At 46.1% G+C, this 24,433-nt stretch overlaps 1 protein-coding gene and 1 pseudogene across 1 annotated transcript; one reads left to right on the top strand and one right to left on the bottom strand.

Moving 5' to 3' along the window:
* The first annotated feature begins 12,422 nt into the window (after positions 1 to 12,422).
* LOC136453433 (non-specific lipid-transfer protein 2B-like) lies at positions 12,423 to 13,357 on the top strand. Its single transcript, XM_066454006.1, has 2 exons — positions 12,423 to 12,890; positions 13,046 to 13,357. The coding sequence occupies exons 1-2, from the start codon at positions 12,529 to 12,531 to the stop codon at positions 13,053 to 13,055; spliced, it is 372 nt and encodes a 123-aa protein (XP_066310103.1). The 5' UTR covers positions 12,423 to 12,528; the 3' UTR covers positions 13,056 to 13,357.
* Positions 13,358 to 21,270: 7,913 nt separating this feature from the next.
* LOC136453432 (uncharacterized) lies at positions 21,271 to 22,896 on the bottom strand (annotated as a pseudogene).
* Between the last annotated feature and the right edge of the window lie 1,537 nt (positions 22,897 to 24,433).

Raw genomic sequence — 24,433 nt, 5'->3', positions numbered from 1 at the left:
AATCTGACGAACAGCGTTTGAAGCTGGTGACGCGTCCGGTCAGTATGACCGGAGCGTCCGGTCAGAGCGCGTTTTGCCCAGTGAAGGGGTATAACGGCTCTATTTGATGGGGGCTCTATTTATAGCCCCATGGCTGGCTCAAAGGAGAACTCTTGCACATTTTCATTGACATAGCATCCTTGTGAGCTTAGCCAAAGCCCTCCCACTCATCTCCATCATTGATCCATCATCATTGTGAGATTGGGAGAGAATCCAAGTGCATTGCTTGAGTGATTGCATCTAGAGGCACTTGGTATTCGTGTTGCGCTGCGGATTTCGCTTGTTTCTCTTGGTGGTTGCCACCACCTAGACGGTTGGAGCAGCGGTGAAGGATCGGCACGAGTTGGTGATTGTTCGTGGCCGCCTTCAGTGATTGTGAGGGGAGTTGTACCTTCCCCGGCGGAGTGCCGAAAGGTAACTCTAGTAAATTGCTCGTGTCATTGAGTTACCTCACTTGTGGGTCGGTTCTTGCGGTGTCCTATCGTGTGGACGAGGTTTGTGAAACACCTCTTAGCCGCCGAACCACCAAGTGTTGGTCGACACAACGGGGACTAGCGTGTTGGCAAGCACGTGAACCTCGGGAGAAAAATCGGTTGTCTCTTATCATTTGCATTCTCCCGGTGATTGGCTTGATCTTCATCTTGTGATTGGTTCATCCCCTACACGGCGGTATAATCACCCTACTTACTTGTTTACATTCTTGCAAACTAGTTGATACAAGCTCTTTAGTGTAATTAGAATTGAGAGCTTGCTTTATTATTTACATTCATCTAGTTGAGCTCTTTGGAGTAGCAAGTTTGTGTGCCTAAGTACTCATTGCAACTAGAATTGTTGGATAGGTGGCTTGCAACCCTTGTAGAGCTAGAGCAAGTTTGCATTACGGTATTTGTCATACTAATCAAATTGCTCTAGTTAATTTGTAGATTTTTAAATAGGCTATTCACCCCCCTCTAGCCATATTAGGACCTTTCAGACGGAGAGAGGGGGTGCCGGTCACAGCCACACCACGTAGAGCCGTTCCTGGACTCGTTCGCGATGGTGAGAGGCGCGCAGCGGCAAGCGTCTACGCCTAGAGAGGGGGAGGTTGCGGCCGCCGCCACACCGCACAGAGTCGTTCTCGGACTTGCCCGCTACGGTGGGAGGCACGCACCGCCTGGTGGAGGGAGGGGGTGTGCCGGCCGCCGCCACACCGCGCAAGAGCCGTCCCGAACTCGCCCGTGAAGGTGGGAGGAGCACACCGGCAAGCGTCCATGCCTGGAGAGTGGGAGGTGGCGGCCACCGCCACACCTCGTGGAGCCGTTCTAGGACTCGCCCGCGATGATGGGAGGTGTGCACCGCCTGGTGGAGGGAGGGGTGTGCCGGCCGCCACCACCCTATGCAGGAGCCATCCCGTACTCGCCCGCGACGGCAGGAGGCGCGCACCAGCAAGCATCCACTCCAGGACGGAAGGGAGGTGCCGGTCGCCGCCACACCACGCAGAGCCAAACTCAGACTCGCCTGCGAAGATGGGAGGCGGGCACCGACAAGCATCCACGCCAGCAAAGTGGGGGAAGAGGAATGAGGAGGACGCCACCAAGGAGGTAGCGGCGTCCTCAAACATCGCCGTCCGGGCTTTCGCCCTAGCCTCAACCAAACCTGCCTGCTGCAATCTTTTGGAGCACCGCTGAGGAAGGATGCTGACAGCCCCACTCCCGGGGCGGGCAGATCCAACCACCGAAGGCCGTGCCGACGCGAGCCCGCCGCCCTCCAGCCGTCGCCAGGAAACCACGGCTCGATGGAGCCCCGCCGGAGTCCCGCGGCGATTCGGTGGCGGTCGGAGTTGCCACGGCGCTGCTGGAGACATGGGGACGACGGATCCGGTCCCTGGGAGGTCGGATTCGCCCGGCTGGCCATCCAAAATCAGCTGGAGATGGGGAAGACGATGGGCGGCCGCCGGAGTAGTCAGTGAAGAGAAAGACAGGGTTGGGGCACCGGTCGCAGCGTCACCACCTCGATTCGGTCGCTGGCGGTCCGGATCGGTGCTGCTGGCCGCCGCTGCGTACGCCATGAGAAGATCAGGAGAGTTGAGGCAGGAAGAAGGCCCGGAGCGTCACGCAGCCGTCAAGCCGTACCGCGCCCGAGAAGACCTCGTCGCCGCCATCCTTGGGAGCTACATGGGCTTCCTGGCGGCTACCTCCAACGGGGGCGAGGCGCTACTGCACAGGCGAGGGGCTGCGATGGCTGAGGTGGTTGGGACGCCACCCGTGTCGCCCTGTACGGACAACGACACAGGGGCTTTGTCAAAACTAGTTAGAACATCTCCAGCAGGCTACCTAAACCCACTACCTATCATATATTTGGGTAGTGGAGGCCAAAAAAACACACTCCAGCAGGCTACCTACTTGACTACCTATTTTTGTTGACCCAACAAAATTTCCCTCCCACAGCCTACATCTGTTGGCCAACAGATGGGCAGCTAAAAATTGGTTCGGTCGTTCCCCCCACCCATGCAAGCTCGATCGACTCTTTCCCCACGCCGCCAGAGCAGGGTTGCCGCCGTGCCCATCCACCGGCGCCTGGAAGATGACCGGCGCCGCCCCGTGTTCCGTAACTTCTTGCGTATACATAATGAGATTGAAGACCGAACAATTCATGAGCAACTTCGTGATGATTTGATGGAGCATTTGTGGCCACGTCATGGTGTGTCGTAGTAAGATTTAGATTTGTTTGATTATATGGTTGTATGTATGTGAATTTGTTTGATTATATATGGTTGACCAAAGTATGTCGTCGTACTTTATTTGAACTTTATAGTATCCTACTTTGATTAATTATGTTTGAGTTATGTGCTTTACTTGTGGTTGAAATACTTTTAGTTAAATTGTACTGGACAAATGAAGATCACAGAGGGGCAATATGTATTTGTGAGAAAATAAAATAGGTAGTCTGTTTTAGGCTGCTGAAGACGACACCAAAAAATAGCTACTCTGAGAATAGGTGGCTACCTAAACTGAGAAATAGGCGGTCTGTTTTAGATAATACTAATGGAGATGCTCTTAAGCGCTTTTAGGTGCATCTCCAAGAAAAAAACTGCTAGCCATTCGATTTCTGAAAGGATTTACCTGTTTGTCTGTTCTCACGGGCTGCAATCTGAGGGAGCGGTTAAACTGGATAGATTCGTCGATCGAGAAAAAAAAGCGTAATCTTGACTACCATTCGTCGGGTGTAGTATGAACACTAGCAGCCTGCTATAGTAGCACAGCCGTTTATAGCCGAAATGATCAGACTAACCACACCGGAATCTTCAGGCAGTAGATGCATAAACAACTACCATTTCCTACCAAATATTCAGTACTCCGTGCGATCCATTGCTCATCCCAATGATTAGTTCAGATTATAGTGTCGATAAGGCAGAGCCATCCTGTTCGTCGGTGCGTGAAGAAGGGCTCACATGCTTGCATGAGCGGAGCCTGGACATGGCCACGTAGGTAGGGCGTAGGTGGAGCATGCAGAGTTGCTAGTTTAAACCCTACTCTTCAGACAAGCCTGCAGGTACACTGCATGCGCACGCAGGCAAGTCCAAGATTGCGTCTGATCCGACTGACGCGAGGAGCAGATCGAGTCGCTCCCGCGATCTCTGCACCATGTGGCTCCTGGACAGGTGTCTGCAGCAGCGCATGTCTTGCTTGGTCAGTCTCCCGGAGCTGCTTACTGCTCAGACATGGAGCTATGCCAAAATGAACGTCGTACAAACTCACCCAATGGCAGAGACATTTGCCATGCTTTCTGGCTGCTTTTAGCTTCAGCATCTTTTTTCTCCGGGCACCAACCAAAACGTGACGTGCTTCATGTTCATGCCTCCCTTGTTCCTTCATTGTACAGACACAACGGTTGACGCATCAAATTCTCCGCAAGCATCGAGAATTCAGATGTTTCTCCTTTTTCAGAACACGGGAAACAGTGGACGTTCAGGTGAAGAACACACACACATTTACGCGAGACAAACAGAGTTCATCGAGGTTAGTTTTCCTGTCATGCTCTGTGCCTTTAAAACATGATAACAGGCATCGTAGCGTGCGTTGGCTAGCTTTCGAAAACCAACAGTCGTCTTCCGACCCGGGAGCCTGATGAACCATCCCTTTCCTGTCCCCACGCCATGTTAGCTGCACATGGGAGGGTTGGCCTGCAGGCTAGCTAGTGGCCTGTGGCCACCCGGAGATCACGGCCTGGCCCCTGCCATTAGCGCTGATCCTGACTGATTCGCCTTCTCTTGGAAGCATTCTACGCTAGAGCCCCCGGCAGCCGGCGCTACAGGCTTCACGTACCTGAAATGCTCCACCGTTCCCACGAGAATGCAATTCTACAAAAGTGTCGCGTGTTAGTATATCAACTTTAACTAATTATGAATAAAAAAATATAAATATTTATAATATCAAATAAATATTATTAGATTAATTATGAAATATATTTTTATAATAAATTAATTTGGAGTCATAAATGTAAATATTATTTACTAGAAACTTGGTCAAACATGAACCACCTTACGTGGCACATAACTCATAGTTGCATTCTTTCTGGGACGGAGTTAGTACATTGTTAGTTTTTTTTTTTTCTGACGAGAGGGTCAGGCTGTGCTTGCCTTCTGATTCACTTTTGTCGCGTGTCGCCTTCTAAAATTAACAGTGCAGGTTAGATGGAGTTAACTCTGTTACTCTTCCAGTTGCAAATACATTGGCCTGTTCGCTTGAACTTATCAGCCGGCTTATCAACTATAATCTATAATATTTTTCTCTCATAATAAAACAGTTTCAGTCGACTTTAATACCAGCCAAACAGGCCAACAGATGCAGATTGTTTTACTTTCGCTATGTACCAGCAAGAATACGTCAAATGCGTATCCATGTTCATCCATATTATATACTCCAAACTACAGTAGCATGGACACAAAAATGTACTATTCCAGTAGTTTCTCTTTATGTCTCTCAAAAAGAAAACGGCTTATCTTTATTCTGTAGATAGATAGAGAAAAGTACAAAAACAGGACGGAGCTGTTCACGTCCGGGCACCGACGATGTGATGGCTGCACGAGGGAGTGAGAGGGGAAGCCATGTGGGGAGCACGCCAAAAATAGATCACAAAATCGTCCCACGACAGCGACCGGAGCTCCGAAACTCGTCAGGTCGCCCCGGCCCCGGCCCCGGCCCGCGCGAAAAGAGATTTCTCTGAATCCGGGACCGGGGGAACGAAACAACCTGCCTACTGTTTCTGTACTAGAGAGAATCCATAGCAGGACTAACCTTGTCCCTCCTCTCGATTCATTCTGACAGTTGGATCAAGATGGAACACTCGTTCTCTTTTTTCTACCTCCTGTCCATGGTTGTTCACTGCGTCTCCGCGAAATGCCTCCACTGCCCACCGCCCGCGCGCTCTGGTGAGACCCTATCATCCGCAGCGACCTCCTCCTTCCCCTCCCTCTTGCTGTGCGCCGCCATGAGCATGGGCACCCCCCTACCCCCACCGCCTCGTACACCGCCAGAACCCTTATTGTCACTCTCCCGCCGTCCTCATTGCTTGGCCGCCCTGTCTCCCCTGAGCCTCTTGTAAGCCCGTCGGAGTTGGAGAAGAAGAGAGGGAGAGAAAGAGACGATAAAAAATTTGACTTTGGATTGCTCTAAAACACTAGTGTTGTATAACATTTCTGTTTGTTTTTTTTCCATGAAGGTCGCTACATGCTTATTCCCTTGCCATTGCCAAATCCCCTCGACATGCCGTGAGCCAGTGACGCAGTCAGAAAAAAACCATCATGGGCAATTTCCATTCTCAGCGGTAGGGGGTTGCATGCCAGGCTGATGGCTGTCTGGTGTCTGCTCATGAATCATGATTGCCGGAGGAGAATCATGGTCGCTTCAGCTTGAGGCGTAGAGTACACATACCACAAGTGCAGGCGGCCTACCACTCATCAAGTGCCGTCAAGGAAAGAACGGGAGGGCCGGCCCCGGTCGTAGATGCCATACCAACGGCGAGCCAGTCAGCCAGCCAAGCCAGCCCAAGGAAAGCGCGCGATCAAAACGACAGCGACGGCGCGCGCGCTCCTGGCCATGTCACGCATGTGGGACGGCGCGCGGGCGCGGGCTAACTACCGGCCGGGCCTTCCGTTCGTTAATGGCCCCCCAACCGAACCGATGTGCGCATTGCCGCTGCCGCTCCCGCGTCGCTCTCCGGCGCGAAACCCTGCCTGCTCGCTCGCCGCCCGCCGAGGCCGGGGCTTGTGGCTCGTCACGTCGCGCGCCAGTTCCCCGTGCCGGTGGGTAGCTGCCGCCTGCACGTTACCCGTCACGCGCTCGCGAAAAGTCCCGTTCGTCCTCTCGCTCCCGAGGGGTCGCGGTTGCGCGGCTGTTGCTGCCATGTGCCCGCGGCGCGTGCCGAGGCGACACCACCGTCGTCGGGTCAGGCGTCGCTGGCTGCTATGGAGGCCGGTGGGACCGTGGGAGGGAGGGAGGCGTGCGTGCTGGTCCTACTACGTGCGCCGCGGGGTGCACGGCGTTTCGGCAGATCTCTGTGACGCTGTTGTCGCACTGAAGAAACACAGGCTTTGTTGCGCCTGCGCTGTTGGATCGGAGATACCATAGTGCTGTACTGCACGCTACAATGGGCCAATGCGCTAACCGACGTGCAGAGACTTTTCCAAGGAACTGCCAGCTTCCCTCGGTGATCCATAGGGACTCCAGCAAACGGGCTTCACTCTTACATCTGGCCCAACAAATCTTCGGAAAGGGCCGAACTACGCATAGGCTACGGGCTTCTCTGGCAAACGCATAGAAAGCTGGAGAACGTGGGCCAGCGCAGCAGTTGCCAGGCCCCTTTTTTTTTAGCTCCATAGGCCGCAGCCCAATTCCCACTCGGCCCTGTCGTTGTAATAAAAAGGCCATCCATGGCTGCAAAAACCTACATGGCCGTCGACAAGAAGCTTCCATGTATTCACCAGTCTCTCTCCATCCGATAACAAATGTATTTCACTTCCGCCTACCTAAGTTATCCTTAGTGAGGATTCCTCCCCTTTTAAGAAACCACATGAACACATTAAAAAAAGGTAGCTTCATAGGTCAAGTTTCTTGGGTAGTTTTAACTTCCTTATTGATAAGATATGTATACACTGATTTAACTGAGAACATCCCATCTGTATATGTCGATTCCAAACAAAAGGATCCAAACCTTTGTTTAGATTAATATTAGACAGTCTTGCACGGTTTATCTCCAATCAAAGATATGCTAAAAAGAGACATTAAGCGGAACTGTAAGGACTTTATGCTATTGTGACTTGTTCACTAGAACAATGGGCATTGAGATTTTAAAGCTTGCGTGCCTAACCATTTATCTTTCCAATATCCGATTTGGTCTTCACTACTTAGTTTAAACCTCACTAGACATGTGTCTTTGTAAGGTTTTCGGGCATGGTTTTCCTTATAAACTAAGCTAATTCTATTCTTCTTAATCGAAAGGCGGAGCTTCTACCATTATATTAAAAAGAACCTCCCTAGACTTTCTATTAATTAGGCTTGATTAGAACTGTGAGTCCCTAGCTTTTTTATGCCACTTCTCCTATATTGTCTTATTTGTAAGTACTTGTTTCGAATATTTCTTGTCAGATGCCCTCTAAAATTACACAGTTTCAATAACCATTGGTTTATTGGATATTTGTTTTGCAGGTCTAAGTTTAAGATGTCAAGCCATCCTTGTTCATTAGGTTGAAATAGTATATCTTATTTAGGAAGTCACTATTTCTTTTTTTATGTTATTCTAGCATAAGAATCTTCATCTGTATTATTTTATTTTTCTTGAGGACTCCTCTTGGACCTTAAAAAAGAAGAGCATTAACAAAGGCAGCCTAAACAAGTACCGGTCCGCTGCCTGATGACAATTTTCCCTTCCATCTGCCTCAATTCATTATTTTATAGACTTTTAATCTTTATTATTTACTAGCAAACATGTTTGTACGGTGCAACATGAGAGAAAAAATCTATCAAATGGTTCATTACAAAATGAGGACTATAGATATGAGACATCTCTATTTATGTTTTCCCCTTTTTTATAAATTTTAAGAGCTATAATTAATTTTAGGATAACTATATGACAACTATAATATAGGCTAACATCGGTAATAATATGACAATATATTAAACTTGTATAAATATAAATAAAACTTTATTAGATTTTTCAACCGTTACAAAGCATAGAAATATTTGCTCGTAATATATTAAACTTTAATTTCTGCTCTCGTCCAGTGTTGAAGCTCCACTGTTCATGAAGCGCATGAATTCAGTCCAGTTCGTTTAGCTGAATTTTGGCAGCTGCTGATGTTGATTTTCTGTGAGAGGAAAACATTATTCCTCCGCTGAAAAGTAGTGTTGAAACAGTGCTGAATAACAGGGCGGAAGCGATTAATCGCAGATTGGACCATAGCGCTGATCGTTGATGCCGGATTTCTTCTTTCTTGTTTGGACTTGCTAACTGTCAGTGCACTCTAGAGTTGCCACGCACTGTAACTAGATACGAAGCACACGCTACATCGGACGCTTTGCCTGTTCGTTTCGGCTATCTGACTTATAATTCAGGGTTTAAATAGTATTTTTTTCAAACACCAAATTAGCCAGCAGTAGTTTCACCCGTAAGCCAGTTCAGGCGAAACGAACAGGCCATGTACGAACGTAACGCGGTTTACAGATTTTGTTCTGTTGTCGTCTCTCGAACCGTCGGTGCAGCCACGCTGGCGGCTACAGTGAACGCGGCTCCCTGCTCGAATACCGCCCTCGAAATGAATGGCGGATGCAGGGACAGTTAATTCTTTCAACTGCCAACAACCTTGTAACCACTGCCATCAGTGCCATGTGTAGCGCTAGCACAATTTCGTCAATCTCCAATTCGCCATTTGCGTCCGGCGTCGTGATCCTGTAGCATGAAGGTAGGGTTAGGTCCGGTGCCATTAACACCGCCTGCCGAACGTCCTCTGCCGACCGAAGCAGCAGAGCCAGGCGCTGTAAATGGCGATCGAGTGGCTCTCACATGGCCGCTCTGCCTAGCTCCATAAATCGCCGGCCCGTCCGTCGCCCTGCGGTCCTGCAATCCTGCAACCCTGCCGCGGATGCATGGGGTCGCTGCATGGGCTGCATCTGCCTACGCTCGCGCGCAGAGTTGCAAATGCAGGTACGCGCGTCCCGAGTCGGCCACTGGAAAGCCATCCACCCTGCTGATCGAACTTGCTTGCTGCCTGCGCAGATGGGTTTCGATTGAAGCTGCGTTTGGATACTCAAAGAATTTAAAAGCTAGCTTTTAAAAGTCAGATTATTAAAAGCTGGATTATACAAGCTAGTCGAGAGACTTGTTTGGATCCATGCACGGTAAAAGCTGAGGTAGATAAATTTATACAGCAAAATTACAATAATACCCACAATCCTATACTAGATGTGGATGGGCCAAAAAAAAAACAAGGGCAGATTGGTCAAATTGGATCCAAAAGCTGAAAAAAACTAGTTACCTCAGCTTACTGGATTGTGGAATCTGGAGGCTCCAAATTATATAAGTTAGCTAGAAGTTAGAATTGTTTGGATCCCTAGCTAGCTTCTAGAAGCCAGCTTCCATATAGTTTGCAGGAATCCAAACAGGCCCTGAGTTAGGGTAGTACGGAGTATTCATTTGGCAGGGTATGCTTGTGTCATACGGTCATACCACGACCGTCGCGTCTCAATTACAATCCCAGGCCCATCTGCTGCAGTCCTAGTTCTATTATCCGGGCCTTTTTTTTTTAGATAACCTCCAAATTCCAAATTTTTTCACTCTCTCTCCATCACATCAATTTTTGAACGCATGCATGGAGCATTAAATATAGGTAAAAAAAATAACTAATTGCACAGTTTGGTTGTAAATCACGAGACGAATCTTTTGAGCCTAGTTAGTCCATGATTAGACAAAATTTGTCAAATACAAACGAAACGTGCTACAATGTCCAGATTGCAAAAATTTGCAATCTAAACAAGGCCCCGAACTTATTTCAATATGGTTAGTAGTACTCGTAAAACGGATCGTTTGTGCAAGACCGCAAACACAGAACAGCCGTTTCTGCAAGACCGCAAACATGCTTAGAGGATACCTTCCGGTAGCGCACGACCCAGCTCAGGGCTTCCCCCAGCGCCACCACTTGCCCACTAGGTTTCGGAGTCGCCGTTTGCTGCCTCCGTCGCTAATTCTAGGCCCTGTTGCTCCTAACTCCCAACTTTCACACTATGCAAAAAGAAGATTCTCCATCACATTAAACTTGTGGTACATGCATAGAGTATTAAATGTAGACAAAATTAAAAACTAATTGCACAGTTAGGTTGTACTTTGCGAGACGAACGTTTTAAACCTAATTAGTCAACGATTGGACAATTATTACCAAATACAAACGAAAGGCTACGGTGCGCTACAGTGTTGCACAGTGAATCCGGCAGCGCCGAATTCGTCGAACTAAACGTGGCCCTAGCTACTTCGGCTCTATTTGGCCGTGCTCCAGCTTCGGCTCCACAGCATCTTTGGCGATGCAGCCACACCAAACGTGCTCGGCCGAAGGAACGCTTCTGCGCGTCGCTAGAGGAGCCGGAGCCCTTTTACGCGTATGGAGGCGGGCACCAATTTGTGGCTCCGCTGCTCCGGCTCCCACGTGGAGCAGCGCGGACGAAAGCCCGGCCAAATGGCTTCTTTTTCTACAACCAATGCCCTCGTCACTTGGATTGCTCAACCGACCTCTCCCATCATCTCGATGGACGGCGCCCCACCGCCTTGTTCTGCCGCCATCTCAACTACCACAATCGCAGGTCCAGTGGCCTCCCTAGCAATCCCTTGTAATCTTGGAATCCATAGAAGCCCCCCCCCCCTCTTAACCCGTAAACTCTAATGGGTCTCGTGGGCTCATGGACCACGGAATCACATCCTCCGTGTGGGGTATAATCGGGTTTGTGTTAGCGTGTGCGCTCCCCAAACGGTTGCGCAACTACTATCTCCGTTCCAAAGAAAAATAACAATCGTAACTTTAGTGTAAGTTAAACCATCTTAGGATATACTTTTGGAAGATGCAATTCTAGAAACACAAGAATATGAAAAACATATAGAAATATAATATCCAAATATCCTGAATCCTATGGATTGAATTGCTTTATATAAGCAGGGTTTTTCTCCATAAAAAACGCACGAAACTGTAAGATTGAAAGTTTCATGAAGCGTCGGAAAGCACGAAAATTCGATGAGAGTGTGTAGTACAAAAGAAACTTTCCACAAGTTCAAACTTTTGATAAAATTACTCCAAAATTCATATAAAACAGGCAATTCCATAAAAAAAAGCTTCGAATGCAAATTTTCTAGAGAATTCCAATTCTTCAAATTTCTTGAGTTTTCCTTTTATTCTAAATGGGTTTTATGTTTGACAAATTTTATTAGAAAACAATATCAATATTTATGATTCCAAATAAGTATTCTATGCATATATCTCATATCGAATTTGATAAAATTTGTCTTGTATAACAGACAAAAGTTTCTATTTTTATATAAATTAAGCCAAATTTAAGATGATTGGATTTAGCACCCCACATGGTAGAATTGAATTCTAGAAAGGAGGGAGTACTTGAAAGGAGGTGACATGCTAAAACATGTGGTGACGGCCACATGGAAGGTCTGTCTGAGCTGTCGACTCGCCCACTCGTACGACTACCACTAGGAAAGCAGCCAACCCATCAAGGCCATGGCTAGTACTAATCGCCTAGCTAGGCGTAGTCACGTTGTATGGCTACTTGGCTAGGCTAGCTCAGTCGTCCTCGGTCATCGCCTGATCAGGGCAGCTAAAAAAAAAAAGACTTTTAAACTAGCTTTAAGTATTTTTTATATTTTAATAGAAAAGAGAAAAGTTAATTCTTGAAAAAGAGTTAAGCTCTTAAGGTTATACGAGAGTGTTACGTAGGTGTTCACCACAAAAGTAGGAGCATTCTTTAAGCGCCGCTGTCTGCTGCACACTGGAGTATACGTAGCATGTATTCATCGATCAATTAAGTGCGAATCGTGGATCGGTCACAGATGATCGACTCCTTCGGTTTAAGGTTCTAGTATTTTCCGGCAAGCAGATAAATGCCAGGACCTATTTGAACTAGCCGAAAATATTATATATGAACCATGCATGAGCATGACAACGTTGAGAGTGCAGCACTGCTACGAGGAGTGCGTTTGCACTTCTGCATTTACTCTAGCGCGCTGTTTTAAAAAATTAAACTCCCACAGCTGGTAGTAAGAGCGATGCATATACCAGCGAACCATCTGAATGCACCCACCCGTAATAGTAACATGGGCAGTAACAATTCCCTCCACTATATAAACCCCCCTTGGAAAACCCTCGTATCCCCACACCAGAACCCGCGAATCACTCACCACTTACTAGCTTTGCTTGCTGCACTACTGCCATCGTACGTGAGACTGAGAGGGAGAGCTAGAGGCATGGCTGCTCCGAAGCTCGCGACGCTGGCGCTGGCCGTGCTGCTGGCGGCGACCGTGGTGGCTCCGCCCGCCGCGGTGCGCGCGGCGATGTCGTGCTCCACAGTGTACAGCACGCTGATGCCGTGCCTGCCGTTCGTCCAGATGGGCGGGGCGATGCCGCCCCAGCCGTGCTGCGGCGGGATCCGCAGCCTGCTGGCGCAGGCCGACAACACCCCCGACCGCCGCACCATCTGCGGCTGCCTCAAGAACGTCGCCAACGGCGCCAACGGCAGCGGCACCTACATCAGCCGCGCCGCCGCGCTGCCCAGCAAGTGCGGCGTCTCCCTGCCCTACAAGATCAGCACCAACGTCAACTGCAACACGTACGTCGTCTACACGCTAGCTCCGGCCGTCTTCTCTCATCCTACTACTGCTGCAGTTATCTTTGTTGGTAGATTATCGTCGTTCTGTGTTCTGCGTTTCTGGACGCACGACATGTGTGCTGTAACCTTCTTCTTTTTCTTCCTTCTCTTTGCAGGATTAACTGAGGCGTCCTGGCGCGTCCCGTGCGAGGAATGCATGGCGGAGAGTAATAAAATAATGCTACTGGTATTTGAAGCTAGATCGACTGTGGGCTAGATCGAGATGTACCTGTCTCTAGTCATTTATGGTGTTTATTAGGAATCGTCTACACAGTTCGTAACGGTGTATCGTGGATGCATGTTGGTGTTGCTAGCAGAGTAGTCATGAACCGATGTGTGCGCTTCTGTGTACTCTCTATGTAATGTGTGGTTACTTTCTGCTTTGATCCAGATGTATTCCCCCGTGGAAGTAGATTGTTGCAGTATCATTACCGTGTGCTTTGTTAACTACAAAGGTGCCCAACGGACTCGGGAGCCCAATACCAAATTTAATGGGCCGGAGTGGGTTAACTAGAATTAGGCCCATTTGCTAGTTCGCTATGCTAAAAAAAAAAAAGCACGGCCGTTGCTGTCTTCTACATTTCTGCATTCTATATCTATTATATACTTACTATTAAATACCAAAGTGATTCTGTATCCTTTTTTTGATAGAAGTGCTTCTTTATCTAATATTAAAGAGTGAAGTGATTTTTCGTCTGTCTTTTTTTTTTACTTTCTAAAGTGCCGCCAGGCCCTCTACGCCCTGTATGTGATTCGGTTTTACAACCTGATGAAAAACCCTTATTTTGGTTCTAGCAATTAGTGACACCTGGTGGACTAATACTCTCAATGAGTTGTGATTGAGGTAGAGCCCACGTGATGGTGATTAGCAAGGCTAGGAGATTGTGAAGATGGAGATCAAGCCACATGAAGCAAATGCTCACCCATTATAGAAGGAGATGAAAACTCTATATATGTGATGTGTATTTGCCTAATCATGCGATCTTGGTTGTGATGTTGATTTACTGAGGTTCTTCGTGACACTCGGCGGACTACCGGGTTTATATAAGCGAAAGTATGTGCGCGTCAACGTGTTAGATGGGGACAGCCGTACTTAATCTTGTATAAATTGGGTGGTTCTATCACAGTTGGTAGGGGAAGGTGTACAAGTCCTATCTGACATGCCAATTGTGGGAAAAGATGGAGAATAACTAGTGCAACCTAAAGCTATTTTAGAGAGGAGAAAGAACCGCATGTCCGCTCCCCAGAGTGAAGGGTTGATTCAACCAAAGCAAGAAACAACCCTATCTTCTGAGTGAAGGGACAACCCAATCACTCCTAAGTACCAGAGTCATTCCTTTAGTTAAAGTCAATAGTAGCCTACCCTTCGTCCCTTGCCCCAATTTTTTTTACAATTTGATCCTTTTTTAAAAAAAAATACGTTTGGCTCCCCTAAAAGACGTAAACTCATCTTTGTATCCTAGGGGTTGGCGTCAGGACTCATGGCTCTAAGGTAACACGTCTCGATGCCACAGATCTTAGCTCTGAGGTGCCTGGTCGTGCACAGCAGGGCATCCTAGGTGACGTTGACGTGGCCGGTACCTCGGAGCCATGGATCTCGGCTTTGAGCTCGGAGCCATGGATCCTGACGCCGAGCATGGAAAACCCACGGCCAAGTTTCCCTTGCCGAGGTTGTTTTCATTTCTTCCTCCTCCCTCTTAGGTTCTTCCTCCCCCTAACCCGTCCAATCTCTTGAATCGACGAATTTGACCTTGGATACTTAGATTTGATCCATACATCTTCATGAACAAGGTATCCTCTCTCCCCTTATCATTTTTACGCATTGATTTGGTATTAGTAACCCTATTGATTCCAATTCCTTCAGTAATAGTATCGAAAGGGTTCTTAAGCCGTTTTCCCTCGGCCTCCTCTTTTGTGTACATCACCCCTCTAGTCACCTTATTGAACAAACCAGATCTGGGAGGGTCCATTAAAAAGCATTTGCTGCTCCTGTTCTTTTCCTAAATAAGGGGTACCATAGTCATAAAAGATGATTATCTAGGATAAAACATATGAAACAAAAAATTAATAAGCATCTAACCTTAAGATACCATGAGACTCTAGCAATTGTACCGCCAGTACCAGCTGCTGCAACAAAGGCATGCAGGTTCTCTTTAGTCTGTTTCCATATCTCAGGACCAGTCCATTCATAATGTGCTCGATAGTTTGCCATATTCTCAAACTGGTCAGCAAAAAAACCTCCCTTTGAATCAGAAATCACATCACATCTCCCACAGTGTGGAATTTCAGTACTGACATGTGCTGGATCATTATTTTGCATCTTGTTTGACTCTCTCTGCAAATAGTACGTTACAGTCATAGCAGAAATACTCAAGTAAAGCATCTAGCAACACGTCTTCTTTCCTCCTCTTCCTTGTGCTCTTTTTCTAGAGCCTCCTCTCTACGTCTCTTCTCCATCATCTTCTTGTTCTCTGCCTCCCATCGTAACAGTTCTGTATCCACTCTTTGTCTTCCGGCTTGATCTCAGTGTCGATCCACTGCTCAAAATCACAGAGCGATGGAGGAGTCTGCAACAAATGCAATTGTTACAAAACAAATAAATCACGCAAGACTTCATTTGACATGATATAGAAAAATTATACAAAAATACTAACATTTCTAATACAAAATAAGTGTCAATAGATCAGTGACGGAATATATTTTTGGATGTATGACCCTTTTCCTGCATGCCAGGCATTCAATGTTCTACGAAGAAATGGTGTTAATGTCCAAATGATCTCACAAGGGGCATCCAAGGTATCCATCCCCTCTTACAAAACATAAAACAAGTTTTTATGCAATTTCCAGATGGTGCAGTAATACTTATTATGTACTCACGCAGGTGAACATTTCCTTAGTAGTCAATGACAGTGAGGCAAAACAGTGTGTACAAGCCCTCCATTCAGCATTCTTTGAGAATGGCTTCTTGTCGGAAGTAGAGGGAGCTGATGTTCCCCAGAACAGCGCCTCTCTGAACTCAAATGGCGCTATCTATGCAAACTAGTCGACTCTGCAACTGCATCCTCAGACTTATGTACCATTGATAGGTTAAATGTCAATTTGTAGCTATTTATTTAGGTCACCCAGGGCCCTGAGCAAATTCTTTGATGTTTTAAGAGCTTATCAGGAACTGTTTGCATGGTATGCAATCGTTTACCGTGCGATTGGGTGCTACCAAGTAGTAGCCACTATCTTGGGGGATCTGCCACTTGGTCAAGGCATTCCCAAGCTTATTATATGTTGAGTTGTATTTGTTGGAGTTGTTCCAAATTCACTCCAGGATATAGGCCGGGCTTCTGACGGAGCAAAGCGAAGGCCCGTCGCCGGAGGCTTGGGCCGGAGCCCCCCACGGTATTGTACGGTATATACACCCTTGCTAGGGTTTCGTGGAGACTTGATTCTCTTGTAAGCCGCCATAGGCGTGTAACCCAAAACTCTTGAGATAGTGAGATTGTTGCTGGCTGGTGCCCGTGGTTTTTCCCCTTCACATCGGAGGGGTTTTCCACGTTAAATCGTGTGTCTCCTCTGTGGCTTGATTCTTTACTTCATATTCCTATACGTCGTTCATAACAAGTGGTATCAGAGATTTGGTTGTTGTTAGGGTTCATGACGACGTCGATGAAGTTTGATCTTCCGCTGCTGAACTACGACACGTGGTTCTCGCTATGGTAAGTCAAGATGCGGGGGATTCTGGCGCAGACTCATGACTATGATGAGGCGCTGGATAGTTTCAGAAAGAGGAAGGCTGAGTGGACTCTAGAAGAGATCCGCAAGGATCAGAAGGCGCTCGCCCTAATTCAGTTGTATCTTCATAATGATATTTTGCAGGAGTGTCTGAAAGAGAAAACTGCTGCAGAACTATGGCTGAAACTGGAATCGATCTGTATGTCCAAGGATCTAACTAGTAAGATGTAGATGAAGATAAAGCTATTCACCCTGAAGATGAAGGAGGAGGATTCAGTGATGAGCCACATTGCTGAATTCAAGAAGATCGTCGCCGACCTAGTGTCGATGAAGGTGAAGTATGATAATGAGGACTTAGGTCTTTTACTACTATGTTCTTTGCCAAATTCGTATGCAAATTTTTGTGACACCATACTTTTGAGCCGTGATAAACTAACCCTAAAGGAAGTTTATGAGGCTCTCTAGTTTAGGGAGAAGATGAGAGGCATAGTGCAGAATGATGGGACGTCGTCCTCCAAGGGCGATGCTTTGCATGTGAGAGGCAGAACTGAAAACAGATCCTCTAATGATGGCAATGATGGTAGAAAGAACTATGAAAGGAGAGGCCGCTCAAAGTCCAAGCCGTATGGTAATAAAAAGTTCTGTGTTTATTGCAAGCTGACAAATCATAATGTTGAGGATTGCAGAAAAGTATAGAATAAGGAGAAGAGGAAAAACAAGTCGGCTGGTAAGGTCTCTGTTGCTGTTGCTACATCTGATGATGATTCTGGAGATTGTCTGGTAGTATTTGCTGGTTGTGTTGCTGGTCATGATGAATGGATTCTCGATTCCACATGTTCATTTCATATTTGCACTAACAGAAATTGGTTTAGCTCGTATAAGCCTGTGCAGAAAGGGGATGTTGTGCGGATGGGAGATGATAACCCGTGTGACATTGTGGGGATTGGATCAGTTCAGATCAAGACTGATGATGGCATGACACGCACGCTGAAAAACGTCAGGTATATACCAGGGATGTCTAGAAATCTTATCTCATTGAGCACGCTTGATGCAGAAGGTTACAAATATTCCGGTTCAGATGGCGTTCTGAAGGTATCAAAAGGTTCTTTTGTTTGCTTGAAAGGTAATCTTAATTCTACAAAGTTATATGTCCTTAGAGGGTGTACTTTACCTGGTTCTGATTCCGCTGTTGCTGCTGTTACTAATGATGAACCTAGTAAAACTAACCTTTGGCATATGCATTTGGGACATATGAGTCACCATGGTATGGCAGAATTGATGAAGAGAAACCTGCTGGATGGCTGCACTTCGAGTAAAATAAAGTTTTGTGAGCATTGTATTTTCGGGAAGCATAAAAGGGTACATTTCAACACTTCTGTTCACACCACTAAAGGTACTCTTAATTATGTTCATGCTGATTTATGGGGTCCTTCCCGTAAGTCCTCACTTGGTGGTGCTCGTTACATGCTTACAATTATTGATGATTACTCTAGAAGGGTTTGGCCTTATTTTCTGAAATAGAAAGATGATACTTTTGCTGCTTTTAAGGACTGGAAAGTAATGATAGAAAGGCAAACTGAAAGGAAGGTAAAATTGCTTCGTACTGATAATGGTGGAGAATTTTGTTCGTGTGAATTTAATGATTATTGCAGATCGGAAGGCATTGTTAGGCATCACACCATACCCCATACTCCACAACAGAATGGTGTGGCCGAACGCATGAACAGAACCATCATATCCAAGGCCCGTTGCATGCTGTCTAATACCAGGATGAGCAAGCATTTTTGGGCTGAAGCTGCTAATACTGCCTGTTACTTGATAAACAGGTCGCCTTCTATTCCACTAAATAAAAGAACTCCTATTGAGGTATGGTCTGGTACGCCTGCTGATTATTCACAGTTAAAAGTTTTTGGATGCACTATTTATGCTCATGTTGATAATGGAAAATTAGAGCCTAGAGCTATTAAGTGTCTTTTCCTTGGTTATAGTTCGGGAGTCAAAGGCTATAAATTGTGGAATCCTGAAACAGGAAAGACTTTTATGAGCAGGAGTGTTGTTTTCAATGAATCTGTGATGTTTACTGACAGTTTGCCCTCAGATCATGTTCCAGAAAAAGAGCTGCAGCGTATGCGCATGCAGGTGGATCATGTTGATGATGATACAGGTGTGCAGGTGGAGCCTGTTGATGAGCATGGTGACCATGATAATGATGTTGCTGAAGATGATGCTCATGATGATGTTCAGCAAACTCCTCCTATTTTGCAGTTAGAGGAGGATTTACCTATTGCTCAACGCAAGTCAAAAAGGACAATTGCACCTCCTAAGCGTCTTATTGAAGAGTGTAATTTGTCTTACTATGCTTTGAGTTGTGCTGAACAGGTGGAGAATGTTCATGAGCCAGCAACCTATAAAGAAGCTATTCGTTGTGGTGATACTGAGAATTGGATTTCTGCTATGCATGAGGAGATGCAGTCTCTTGAGAAGAACAATACATGGGAGATTGTACCTTTGCCTAAGAATAAGAAGACCATCAGCTACAAATGGATCTTCAAGAGAAAGGAGGGTTTATCTCCAAGCGAGCCTCCAAAGTATAAGGCAAGATTAGTTGCTAAAGGCTACAGTCAAATTCTGGGTGTTGACTACAATGATGTGTTCTCTCCAGTGGTAAAACACAGTTCAATTCATACTTTCCTTAGTATTGTTGCTTCACATGATCTTGAGCTTGAGTAGTTAGATGTGAAGACTGCGTTTTTGCATGGAGAGCTTGAGGAGGACATATACATGGACCAACCAGAAGGGTTCATAGTGCCTGGCAAGGAAAATTATGTGTGCAAGTTGAAGAGATCCTTGTATGGTTTAAAATAGTCCCCTCGTCAGTGGAACAAGAGGTTTGATTCATTTATGTTAGCACACAGTTTTAAAAGATCTAAGTATGATAGCTGTGTTTACATAAGCATGTTAATGGATCACCTATATATTTCCTGTTATATGTTGATGATATGCTGATTGCTGCCAAGAGTAAGATTGAAATCACTAAGTTAAAGAAGCTATTGAGTAGTGGTTTTGATATGAAAGATCTTGGTAGTGCTGAGAAATTTCTTGGTATGGAAATTAGTAGAGACAGAAAATCTGGTATGCTATTTCTTAGTCAACAAAATTATATCAAGAAAGTTCTTAAGCGTTTCAACATGCAAAATGCTAAGGCTGTTAGTACCCCTATTGCACCTCACTTTAAGTTGTCAGCTGCTCAGTATCCTAGTACAGATGCAGAGATTGAATACATGTTAAGGGTTCCTTATTCTAGTGATGTTGGGTCTTTGATGTATGCCATGGTTTGCTCTTGTTCAGATTTGTCATATGCTATGAGTCTTGTTAGTAGATATATGTCTAATCCTGGCAAAGAACATTGAAGGGCAGTTCAGTGGATTTTCAGGTACCTCAGAGGCACAGTAGATTCCTGTTTAAAGTTTGGAAGAACTGATAAGGGTCTTATTGGCTATGTGGATTCTGATTATGCTGCTGATCTGGACAGGCGAAGACCACTTACAGGTTATGTGTTTACTGTTGGCAGTTGTGCTGTGAGTTGGAGAGCTACTTTATAGTCAGTTGTTGCTTTGTCTACTACTGAAGCAGAATATATGGCTATTTGTGAAGCGTGCAAAGAATTAATTTGACTGAAAGGTTTGTACGCTGAGCTTTGTGGAGTTGAATTTTGCATAAGTTTGCACAGTGACAGTCAAAGTGCAATTTACCTCACTAAAGATCAGATGTTCCATGAGAGAACTAAGCACATAGATATCAAGTATCATTTTGTGCGTGATGTGATTGAAGAAGGTAAGCTGAAGGTATGCAAGATTAGTACTCATGATAATCCTGTTGATATGATGACAAAGCCTGTTCCTGTTGCTAAGTTTGAGCTATGCTCAAGCTTAGTTGGTTTAATTGGATAGTCCAAGAGACTATTGTTGGCACCAGTGGTTTTTCTATCTTTGTTATGTTCAGGATGAAGGGTTGATTTATGATACAAGATGAATTTGTCTCAAGGTGGAGTTTGTTGGAGTTGTTCAAAATTCACTCCAAGATATAGGCCGGGCTTCTGACGGAGCGAAGCGGAGGCCCGTCGCCGGAGGCTTGGGTTTCGTGGAGACTTGATTCTCTTGTAAGCCGCCATAGGCGTGTAACCAAAAACTCTTGAGATAATGAGATTGTTGCTGGCTGGTGCCCGTGGTTTTTCCCCTTCACATCGGAGGGGTTTTCCACGTTAAATCGTGTGTCTCCTCTGTGGCTTTATTCTTTACTTCATATTCCTATACGTCGTTCATAACAGTATTGTATGTGAAAGTATAAGAGAATTGCTTGCGCCCTTTGGGTGGTGATAAAGTTTGTAGTTTTAGACAACTATCAGATTGCTCATGATATGTAAGCGAATGTGATCTTCTGTTTCTGTGACCATTATCAGGTTGCTTTCCTCATGATATGCAAGTTCATAGGCTTGGGGTCAGCAGATAACTTTTCTGTTTCCTCAACCTCCATCTCATCCATTCAGTGATGAATTTTGCATTTACTCGATTATGGCACGAGAGCTCAACAAACTGAAATATTTACAAAGACTATAACAACAAAATTGTTATATGTGTAATTACAACTTACCTGTGATCCAACACATTTGTAATTACATCTCGATTACAATATTCTCATCTTTATATGCCTTGATGTATTTTCATTTTTCAGAACTATCATGTACATCAGCTATAAACTTTCATGGACAAACTATTGGCTACACCAAGACAAGGTACAATGTCTACTCAAACTGCTGCTGTGCCTTTTGCCTCTCGAGTTTCTGGATCAAAGCGTTCTTTTCCTCTTCAGGGAGTGCGTTGAACATGAAAACAGATTTGTCCCCAATGTCGTCCTGAATGGTTGAGGGAGAAGAATGAAATTGTCAGATTCGAATCAGGAAGCAAGATATCAGCTACAAATGAAGGGTACATAGGAATCATTGGGAGAGATTTTACCTTGATGGGCTGCTAGAACTTTCTAGCTGCGAAAACCATGAAAAGAAGCATCCACACTCCTAAAAGGGTTGTCTTTGTGCTGTTATCCATTAAACCAGACTGCACATAAAATGTGACCACAAAGATTGTAAGATGAGTGCAGCAGATACCAGCAATATGAAACTTTGAGGAGATAAATCTCAGTGGTTTCTGACTTACCAAATGTCCAAGAAGAAGCCCAGGGATAACAAACGTTAAGATGCCAGCTTCCAATTTTCCATAGCAGAGACCTGTGGATGCATTACTGTCAGCATAATCGACAAATTGGATAATACTACAATGTATAACAAACTAGAATATCATCAGCTTGGCCATTGCTACTACAGTCGTCATATCACTGTATATACTGGCTATATGTAACCGGGCAGGAAATTCATATCACTGTATATAATTGGCTATCCATATGTAATCGGGTTGGAAACAGATGACAGGAAAAAAAATGCAATGGATGAGCCGAAAAGAAAGAAGAGAGGTACCAAGTACCATATGGAGATACACACTGAGATTCTGATAAGCAGCACGCGCGGCGTTTGCATACCTTCCTTGAAGACGAGGCCAGTGAGCGCGGCAAACGTGGGGCCGACGAACCACAGTGCGGTGGGGTGCTCCAGCACGTACTGCACGAGGCTCTCGTCCAGCGGGCGGGCGGCGACGAGGTAGGTCCCGAGGGAGCCGAGCACCCCGGCCGCCCACAGCGCCTGGAGGAAGCTCTTGATCGGGGTGACGTAGATGTGGATGAGGAGCAGCGACAGGCCCAGCCCCGAGGCGCCGGCGGCGTACAGGAGGTCGGCCGCGCCGGCGCCGGCGGCGGGGTTGCCATCCGGCAGGAACGCCGCGGAGGCCGCGGCCACGAAGGACGCCGCCGCCGTCACCAGCCCCGACCGGTACAGCAGCACCTCGCGGACGTCGGAGTCCTCCACGGTCCAGGGCCCGTAGGCGCCGTTGTAGACCGTGGCCTGGTCGGGCAGCCCCGCGCAAGGCCCGTCCCCGACGGCCCGGAGCCTCGCGCCGCGGCGGCCGAGGAGGGGTAGGGAGTTGGTCTCTTGGTGAAGCCGGGGGCGAGGCTCGGTTGAGGTGGGAGAGAAACGAGCCACGGCGAGAGGAGGAGCGCGGCGGCGGCGGCCATGGTGGTCGGTCGCGTCGCGTGATTTATAGAGGCTCTCAGTGAGTCTCAGGCAGCGGATGCGTCGGCCTCGATATTTCGAGCGTTCGTTTCCCGTGACGGTCGCGTCGCGTGATTTGTAGGGCGCCGAGCTCGGCGCCATGATGCATGCCGCGTGAGGTCACGTTGGTGTCGGGCCATCGTCATATAAGAGTCTCGTCAAGACCTCGACGTGATTGGTCATGGCGCTAAGACGTACTTGCTCGGCATCAAAAGCCATGACGTTGAGGCCAGAATCCATAAACGAAAATCAAACAATGAGGATCTATTTATAAATATTTTTTTTAAAAAAAACTGAAAAATAAAAAAAACGGGTCCCTTGCCGAGTCTACAGTAGTGAAATTTGCTTTTTCTTTCATTGTAGGAAAAGTTTAACTTCTTGAGGATCAGCCGTATACTGGTTAAATTCGAATGTAATGTGCACTTGGTAATTACCTCGTCATCGTAGATTCTCTTGAGATATCTCTGATGCATGCGTGCTTACTTCACAAGAGTTGAAATCGCAACTGAAAACTTGATACACCATCCACATCAGGTTGGGGATGATGACGAGTGCTATATATGGAACTTCTTTCCATCTCGTATGTGCTGGACTGAAAAACAGTCTGTTCGTTTCGTCGTAAAGGATCGTGGGTTATTTACTACTGACTGTTTTGGCGTGAGAGAAAAATACTGTTCCAACTTATAATCCACGATCGTATACGAACAAACCAACGGCCGAAAATATCTGATCACAGGAAAGTACGAAGTGGTGATAAGTGCTAATTCCAAGGTCACCGTCTCAATAGTACCATCATCAAAATCGCCTCTTCAAAAAAAATAAAGTGCCAAGCTAAAATGACTGTAGCAACAACAGCTCGTCTTGTCCATTCGAGCCTTTTTGAGCTCGCAATCGGAGATTTGCCTTTCAGGGAGAAAAACAACTCCCGATTTGTTAAAGATACACACATCTACCTGGCCAGATAAACTATGCACACCATGACAAGCTAGGTTGCTGATCTTGTCACTGGCGGCTTTATCGCTTTGCGGGCGGCTTTACTGCGCACACACGTTTTTATTTTGGAAGCTAGGAAATGAGTTCGTGCATGGACGCTTTTGTGTTGATACTTCCTCCGCCCCCGTCGCATAAGTATATAATCTAGATTTATTCTAAATAAAAATTATTAAAGTTTAATTAATTCTATAAAAAGATATTAATACAACCCAACCAATGTTATTATATTCGTCAAGGAGAATATATATACATATAGTTGAAATGATGAGTGGTGATGATATTTTTACAAACTCAGTTAAATTTAAAATTAATTAACTCTAAGGTGGTACTTTAGTTGGGGTTTAATTTTAATTAGATGATAGATGATCATGCATGCACTACCAAGGCAGCTGCCGCACGCGTATGCAGCCATTTTTCATTTCATTTGTGTACAGGCGCTTTCTCATCGGACTGTGACAGCCTGAAATACGTAGTAAGTAGACAGTAGAGTAGTTGAGAGATAAGGCTGCACTTGGCTGTCTCAGGATAAGCATCCTGCTCCTGCCTGTAACCTGTGTATTGGTAGGCAAGT

The sequence above is a fragment of the Miscanthus floridulus genome, chromosome 5, assembly GCF_019320115.1.
Source record: "Miscanthus floridulus cultivar M001 chromosome 5, ASM1932011v1, whole genome shotgun sequence".
In the NCBI taxonomy this organism is placed as follows: Eukaryota; Viridiplantae; Streptophyta; class Magnoliopsida; order Poales; family Poaceae; genus Miscanthus; species Miscanthus floridulus.
The sequence above is the reverse complement of the archived record's forward strand: the minus strand, read 5'-3'. Positions and strand labels throughout refer to the sequence as shown.

Excerpts from the sequence above, each read along its gene's own strand:
- LOC136453433 (XM_066454006.1), top strand. The coding sequence starts at position 12,529 with ATGGCTGCTCCGAAGCTCGCGACGCTGGCGCTGGCCGTGCTGCTGGCG.